Genomic DNA, 8,960 nt, shown 5'->3' with positions numbered 1-8,960 from the left:
TTCTCTCCCTTTCCGCCTCCAAAGTCTCTCCAGCTTGCTTTCTCTTCAGACTACAGAAACAAAATGCAGTGCCAGATAACTGCCTATAGAACAGGGGAGAAGGAGCTAAAAGGATTTATTCTTTTATATAAACTCTCATAATATTTCACAATGGGACTTTAACCTTGCAACAGGAAGAAAAACTTTTACAATTACTGCCTCCTCTACGGAAGAAAAACTAGAAGGCTTTGTGCCATCTTGCACTTCTGAAGCATGTGCAGCTGAAAAGAACCAATAAAGCTATACAGCCAGGGGAGAAAAATCTAATGGATGATATCCCCTTCTCCTCACTCAGGACGAAACAATTGTAGGATCAGGGCAAATCAGAAAGGGAGTGAAGTGAATGTGAAAGTGGGTGGCGGTGTTAAGTATTTATTGTATTGCTAACTGTGTAAAACGTCCGTGCTACGGAAATAAACTATGCAAACCCACTGTCCGTATAACAATTTTTTTCCGTAGCTGATTACAGGGACAATATATGAAAAACCTCATGAAAATAAACATCCTTACCTATATTACTCAATTCTTTAGATTACTGGAAAACGGCATGAATGTTAAAAATAAAGTTTATTTTACACTATTTATGCTTTGTTTTTCATTGTTCTCTTCATGGGCTGCTAAATCAGACTGCACAGTTTCAAGGCAATTTCACCTTCTGTCTCTGTTAGGCACAAAACTACCATATTTAGGTTGCAAACAGAACAGTTTTTTTTGTTTTAATTAAGATTTTCATTGGATTTTTAAGAAAACATTCTATTAGTCTCTGGATTTGTAGAAGTTTGATTTTCAAAAGCCTACATTTGGGGCCAAAGCTGACCAACAGTGTCCTTTTAACTAACTCCAACACTGAGAAACAGTACATTGTAGAAACACAAAGGCCCCAATCCTGCAGGTGACTCCATATAGGCAGACCTTTGAGCCCCATTGTCTTTGATAGAGGCTTTGTGTGGGTGAACTCAGAAGAGCCGGATTCTATTCCTGGCTCTGCCACTGGCCTGCTCGGTGATCTTGGGCAAATTACTTCATCTAAGTGCCTCAGTTTTCCCATATGTAAAACAGGGATAATTATACAGACCTCCTTTCTAAAGTGCTTTTAGATCTACTGATCTATAAGAGCTAGGTACTATATATTTGGAAATAGCGATTCTATGTATAGTTTATAAAGGATGAATACATTGATAGGTGTTTTAATACATGGTTAATTGTTATAATTACACAGTCCAACAGGTTGCTTATAACCCTCCATAACATACTCATGTGTACCATGCTTATTCGAGCTCGACGAACAACTGCTTTTTTCAGTTTGCTGGCAGTTGTAAAATACAATTCTGTTTGGCTCAAACCACATCCAAAACCTGTAAAAAAATTAATGGACACGTATCACCAACAGACCAACTGGGGATCTCTGGAGCTTAGTGCATGAGCCTTTACAGCATGAGCTAAAAGCCAACTGGCTCTTACCTAAGGCTGTAGAGCAGGACTCATTTCACTCTCTCTAAGTGGTCTTGGTGCCACTACATGGGACAGAACCCACCCCCTGGAGGCGTGTGTATTAGACAGAAGTGGTGATGAGCACCTTAACTAGTAAGCTACAGAGTCAGTCTCACTCTCTTTCCCTGGCCCAATTGTCATTCACAGTGTCAATTCATAGACATTGAAGTCAAAAGTTTAAATCCCTGCTCCAGTGACTATTTATAAAAAGTGGAACAGCAACAGGAGAGATTGAGAGGTGCTCTCTTGCTATGTAGGAGACCCAAATTCAAATCCCTTCTCCACATCAGGCAGAGCGGGTAACTAAACCTGGGTCCCCTCATACCAGATATGTGCCCTAACCACTGAGCTTAAAGTTATGAGATCCTCCTCCCTCATACCTCTATCTTGTGAATGGCATATCAATTCCTGGAAAAAAACAAAACAAAACAGCCAAAACTATTTGGAAAATTCATGTGAAATTCACAATAGTTGTGGGTCACCTGAACTGCATTTTTCAGCAAATAAACTTCATCCAAAAAAAAAATTCACTGAGCTTTAATGCTTTATAACATCTATTACTCATTTAACAATTTGTGCCATTTATAAAATGGAAGCTAATATAAAGTGTCTCCGTATATAGTTTAATATTAATTAGGCTATTAGCAACTTTCCTAATTAACAAATTCTGCATAAGTAAGTAGGGTTAACACTCAGCATGAGCATTTTTTAATAGAAAATTTTTAATAAAATCAGAAATCTCAGTAGTCCCTATATTCTCAGAACTATACCAAACATCTCAGGCTGATGGGAAAAGTACTGTAGATCTACAGAGAGAATGTATTGGGGGTGGGGGAAGAGTACACAATGGCCAGATTCACCAAAGCAGACAGGGAGATATTAATTTCTCTTCCCTCTGACAGCATGGCTCCATGCTCTACTGGGGAATTTCTAGGACAGAATGCAGTATTGCCCTTTCTCTCCGGGAGCAGTAAGTTTTGCACAGTAAGGATACTCAGGGTATGTCTACATTGCAATTAAAAACTCATGGCCGGCACGGGCCAGCTGACTCAAGCATGTGTGAAGGGGTTGTTGTGGTGTAGATGTTTGGGCTTGGGCTGCAGCCCAAGCTGTGGGACCCTCCCATGTTTTAGAGCAGGGGTAGGCAACCTATGGCATTGCGTGCCAAAGGCGGCACACGAGCTGATTTTCAGTGGCACTCACGCTGCCTGGGTCCTGGCCACTGGTCCGGGTGGCGGATGGAGCTGCATTTTAATTTAATTTTAAATAAAGCTTCTTAAACATTTTAAAAACCTTATTTACTTTACATGCAACAATAGTTTAGTTATATATTATAGACTTATAGAAAGAGACCTTCTAAAAACGTTAAAATGTATTACTGGCACACAAAACATTAAATTAGAGTGAACAAATGAAGACTTGGCACACCATTGCTGAAAGGTTGTTGACCCCTGGTTTAGAGCATGCACTCCTACACTGCAATTAAACAGCCCCGTGACCCGAGGCCTGTGAGCCCAAGTCAGCTGGCATTGGCAAGCTGCGGATTTTTAATTGCAGTGTAGACATATCCTTAGTGGCCAGGGCTACACAGATGCTAGGACAGCAAAGGCTGCTGAGGAGTTGGGCTGTGTTGACTCTAACGGCCAACTGCCGGAGCTAGGTTATAGATGCATTGTATCCCTAATGGTCTTTCTTCTATCAAGGCCCCTTGTCTGGGTATAAACCAGCATACATCAGCCTAATGCCAGATTAGCTGTGATTGATATTCAGGAGATTCAAACCAGTTGAGTTTTTCCATTTTTGTAAGTTGAAGTCCAGCTGGCTTTCCTCCCTATTACTACCTTCCTTGTTTAAAGCATGTTTATTGGGGAGAGGCGGGACAAAAAAAAAAAAAAAAACAACAACATAGGTGCCCTTTGAAAAGGTTTGGAGGCATATAAAAAGCTAATTATACTTGATCATTCAAACAAATTCAGCATAAATCCTGATGTGTGACATGATCATTTTCTTATAGCCTTATTTTTACAGCATTTCTGTATTGGTATTAAGGTAGGAGTGCCACACACAATCCTTTAGGATGCCAGGTCTGTGCAGGAAAGGACAAATTCAAAAGCTTAAATGAGACATCTCAAAACCACATCAAGGAAGAATTTATTAGCGTCAAGGAAAATATATATGGTCACTGTACATTGATGTTCATAGTTAAAGTGAGACTTTACTATGAACTTACACTGAACCTATCATGGTGCTTTGTGGCTGGCTAGTCTGTTAGGTTGACAGATTCAGGCTAGTTCTCTAAAAATAGCTGTGTAGACAGCATTTCAAAACTGTAGCCTTTGAAACCTACCCCTCTCCCACGAGACCGTGGAGCCTGAGCTCCAGCTGAAGTCGCAACTTCAAAGGGCTGTCTACAAAACTATGTGCTAGCACAAGCTCCACTAGCATGAGTCTTGTCTATCGACCTGGGCTGGCAGTCTTGCTGCCATGGGCTGCATAGACAGACCCACAGTGATTATTTCTAATTCTGTGCCTGTATTTGGCTAACTTATCAGCCATTACAAATATCTTTTTGTAAGCAAGGAAGAATGATTGTCCTTTCCAAATGAGAACACTTTCCAAATTGGGAAACGGTCAGACGACTCCATTAAAAACTTTAATTCCAGGTGAAAACTGTTGTGTGTGGGGGATGGGGGTGGGGTTCAACTATCCTGTTTCTTAGGCTAATGAGAAATCACAATTTATACCTCTGTAGGCTGCACACTGTATGTATCAATGTCCAAGTTAAGTGAAGCAAAGGACTTCAGTTTCTGGGTCCCAAAACATAGTAACCAAGACACAAAAATAAATTCACTAGCAAGTGCCGAATCTCTCTTCTGCAGCCTCTTCCAGTCATCCATGACACAAGAGGAAGTTGCCTACATGGCTTAAGTATCTTACAGGAAATATATACAGGAACATCTAGGTCCAACATGGTAAATAAATACATGTTTTCTAAATACATTGTCATTTTTAACCTTATAATAGTGGTAACTCAGAGACCTAGCCCTTGTCTTCCAGGCATTCTGTGCTATCAAATGAGCAGTTCTCGCCTTCAGGTGCTGTCTCGAAAAGTCCATAGATGACTCAAGAAAGTCTCCTTGTCGAACACTAGCTGATATTTCCATTTTCAACAAAAGCAGCTGATGGGTTTATTTTCTCCAATACTAGAAAAGAAGACAAACACAGCAGGACATTTATTCAGCTTTGATATTCGCAGAAAATCAGTTACGTGTAATTATACTCTGGACTGTAGATTTCACAACTCCATAAAATGCTTAAAGGCAGGTGAACTTCATGATCCTTAGCAGAACAAATATCTATGAAACACACACTATTTGTGTTAATTTTTCCACTTGATGAATAATTTTCATCCAGCACACACGTTCTCCCCAGCATTTGAGGCATTTCATTTGGTTTACAGGGTTCGCTTTTCCAAAATGGACAACAAAATTGGAACCTGGCAGCAAATGAGAAAGGGACATCATCTACCACAGCTTTGAGATGCAACGTGGGATGCTGCCAACCAAGGCTGCTCATTAGGACACAGTGCTTGAGAAACCCAAAAGCAAGTTACCCAAATATGATTTAAATGCAGCTTATTCCTACTCATCCCAAATTAAAACCCTGAGATTAAATCTTTGAACTGTTTTGCTATGAAAAATTGTAAAACTGTACTGAAGAGTTCAAAATTTTCATGTTTGCAACAATGCTTAACATAACAATCCTGAAATGCAACTGACTGAGTTTATAATTTAAGGGAAAAAAAGTTAAATAATTTAGTAACTTCCTTAACTGGAAATGGTCAAATCTCATTTCTACTGTTTTCTCTCTCTACAGACATCTGGACTGCTGCTAAAATGAAAATAACCATCTCCAGAGACTAGGACATTTAGTCTTTATAAATGTGACTTAAAATTAATATGTACATCCTCTTCTCTTGAACAGTCACTACACAAATATATATTATATTTTCTTGAGGCAAACAGTATTTAAGGGACATTCAACAAGAGAAGATTAAGATACTGAAAACAGAGATATTAGAAAATTATACAGTAGGCATGTTTTCAGACAAAGTCTCCATAACATAACTTCTTTGAATCAGGTCGCTTTAAAACATTGTCATTTATTTAAAAAATAATAATTAAAAAAAAATCACTGCTTCTCAGTAACACAATGGATGCCAAAATAATCAGTTCTCACCATACAACATGAGCTTTACACACACACACACACACACACACACAGTGGTGTGCAAGAGCACTGAAATACAATGGTTACTACAATAACCAACCTTATTAAAAGCTCTTATAACAACAGGTGCAACAAACAGCACAGATTGCATACTAGTGTTTGCATGTCCATTTTGGAGGTGGGAAGAAAAACAGATAGATAAACAAGCATAAACAAACAACATACTGAAGGGCATTTCAAAGAAAAAATTGCATGGCTTTATGCCAATATCTGCTGTTTAAACAAGTGCCTAATATTAGACAGTATTTTCAATTGCTATTTAGAACAATACTATTTGCAATTCATCAAAACAATATTATGACATATGCACAAACTAAAAACTTCAATTAGGCCATTGTTCAAGATGACTGGTTTATTGTCAATTAAATTGAGTATTATTGTCCCTTTGTCTACTATTGTACTATTTTACAATTTTTGTGCAGCAACTTCTCCAAAAAGAAAGCTAGACAAAGAGGAAGTTAATTAGAACACTGATTAATAAGCATTAAACATTGGAAGAGGATGTTGTGAAGGCTAAGACAGAGTTAAAAAAAAGAACTAGATAAATTCATGAAGGATGGTTCTATCAATGGCTATTAGCCAGGATGGGCACGGATGGTGTCCCTCGCCTCTGTTTGCCAGAAGCTGGGAATGGGCAACAAGGGATGGATCACTTGACAATTACCTGTTCTGTTCATTCCCTCTGGGCCACCTAGCATTGGCCACTGTTGGAAGACAGGATACTGGGATAGACAGACCTTTGGTTTGACCCAATATGGCCGTTATGTTCCTATGTTCTAAGAATGCTCTAATTCAAATTGTAACAAACACACAGCTTAAAGAGGTGAGGTTCGTCCCTTCAATAATTTTTGCATTCACAATTTTTTCTAAAAAATGGTTTCACACTGAGGTTCTCACACCTCAGTCCACCCATGCCTCACTGCTCCTTTTGTCTCCTCTGCTCTCTCAGGGCTTTGGACCTTTTTGCATGCTTCCCCCTCATGGGTTCATTGCATGAATTCCACACCCCAACATGAGGCCCTGAGCCTGGAAGAATGTCCTAATTTGCATATTCTAACCCTGCTCTTTTCTACAAAACTATTGCTAAAAATCCATCTGTTCCACGGAGGATTCCCGCTTCCATGACCACAAACCCCAGGTTTGTTAATGAGATGCATCCTCACTTGTTTTAGACTGTTTCCTACTTGCTCATGCCCTTTCGGTGTACGTGCAAGTTTTTCAGGGGCACTGAGCACACACAACTCCCAATCAACGAGAACTAGGCGCTCAGCATCTCAGAATATAGGCAACTGTGGCAGGAATGTTGTCGTACATTTAGAACTCCCTATGTATGACAAAGCACTAAAAACCAGTATACTCCAGTGCCTACTCAGCACTAAATCTGTTCACATGCAAAGGCTAACATCACTTACCTTGGAAAAATCTAGATCCTGAATCTAGGGGAAATATGGAGCTCGGAATTAGAGATGGAGCTGGTAACATTGCCGATTAAGGGTGCCTGACACTTCCCATTGTAAGACTTCATTTTCAGGTCAGTTTCACAGACTCTAAAGCTAGACGGGACTACTGTATTTTGCTTATAATTTTGACAAAACTAACTGTCTGGCCTGAAAAATTTAACCAAAACAGTTCAGCCATTTCCAAGAACTAAATTAGGTAAAATTACATTGTTACATACACCTTCAAAATTCTGACCAGTTTTCCTTTGGCGCTGTAGTGTGCCCTACACAATGCAAAAGGGACTTGAAATTTGGCAGAGGTGGCCTTTGTGTCAGGAATATATATGTATATATATAATCATAATCATCCTATTAGAAACCATTAGCTTCCTGAATCAGGCACTCTTATGGGTACAGCCCTACAATCAATATGAAAACCAGGTGTGTGCTGCTAAGCCCTAGGGCGCCTACTCAGCACAGCTTTTAAATGCTTTAACATCAAACATATCTGCAATTTAAAAACAATGGGTAAATGAAGAAAATAGTTATGAATGAATAAGTCTTATTTAAAAAGAAAAAATGGATGACCAAGATCAAATCTGCAAACTCTGATTTATTAGTGCTGCTTGGAAAATGTATTAGGAGCTAGCTGGGAAATTCTGACAGCCATCTAAGACAAATGAACTTCTATCGCAGACATGTCTAGAAAAGAGCTAGCACAATTCATTAACTTAAAAAAAAGAAATCTGTTTACACCTATGGGGGTCCATTCAGAATCAAAATCAGTCTCTTAGTTGCACCCCCCCAAAAAAAAAGTGTGCAATTTTTTTAACTTAAGGGGATAGCTTCTTGATACTTGTACTCTTAGGGCCCTGAACTCAGTTCTTACAAGAACTCAATCATTGCCTGACACCTAGTAATCACAGTAACCTAGAGTGACTGAGTACAAATATGAATGATTTCTCTTTTTCTTTGCATTTTCCTTCTGCTCACATATAAAAATAATCACTTAGAAAAAACCACATTTATTAAATTAAGCTTATATTGTTTAATCTGTATGGAAGGAGGAGTCAATAAGCGGACCATAGGCCAAATCCGGACTGCCAGACGCTTTTGAACGGACCACCAAATCTTTTTATTTACCTATTATCATTATTTTCTCGAGTCTGGACTTTGACTATATCTTGACAAAAAATAACTGGACTACCCTTGCTATAGGGTAACACACTACTTGAAAATGAAAGATACGAGTCTACATCAAAAAGAGAATTAAGTGGAAGATCTTCTGCTGAAAGAATAGCTATAGAAACAGTCCTCACATGAAAATTACAGTTTGTATTTGATTTTGATCATTCTTTTGGAAAATATTTTTTTTCTAAAAATATGTGGAAGCCTGACTGGGTTTTTTGAGATCAACATTTTGTGATTCTTCTCTGAATTGCAAGTTTCCTCAGAAGACTAATACTTAAGGCCAACAGACACTGTAATTTCTTAAACAAATCCCTGATACATGTGAGCTAGACAAGTCAGAAAAACATTATGATCTCAAAGATGAATAAAAAGGCTTTTGTGAATAGCGTTTTATTGCACAATGGAATCACACCCACAATGGACTACAGTAGCATTAGCACATACACTTTATGTGGCTAAAATTTCATTCCTCACATAAGGAAGTGTGCATTCTGATATTAAAAAGGACAG

General features: G+C 38.6%; 1 protein-coding gene across 3 annotated transcripts in view; it reads right to left on the bottom strand.

Moving 5' to 3' along the window:
• Positions 1-1,212: 1,212 nt before the first annotated feature.
• PIK3C3 (phosphatidylinositol 3-kinase catalytic subunit type 3) overlaps positions 1,213-8,960 on the bottom strand; it is a 132,730-nt gene continuing 124,982 nt past the window's right edge. For 2 of the 3 annotated variants that reach the window (XM_050943569.1, XM_050943570.1), the window contains one exon: positions 3,665-4,733. In XM_050943569.1, the coding sequence (XP_050799526.1) occupies positions 4,719-4,733 (15 nt within the window). In that variant the 3' untranslated portion in view covers positions 3,665-4,718. Of the gene's footprint in view, positions 1,395-3,664; positions 4,734-8,960 lie in introns of those variants that run through there. The other variant, XR_007773106.1, reaches the window with a different exon arrangement.

The sequence above is a fragment of the Gopherus flavomarginatus genome, chromosome 3 (assembly GCF_025201925.1).
Source record: "Gopherus flavomarginatus isolate rGopFla2 chromosome 3, rGopFla2.mat.asm, whole genome shotgun sequence".
Classification (NCBI taxonomy): domain Eukaryota; kingdom Metazoa; phylum Chordata; order Testudines; family Testudinidae; genus Gopherus; species Gopherus flavomarginatus.
The sequence above is the reverse complement of the archived record's forward strand: the minus strand, read 5'-3'. Positions and strand labels throughout refer to the sequence as shown.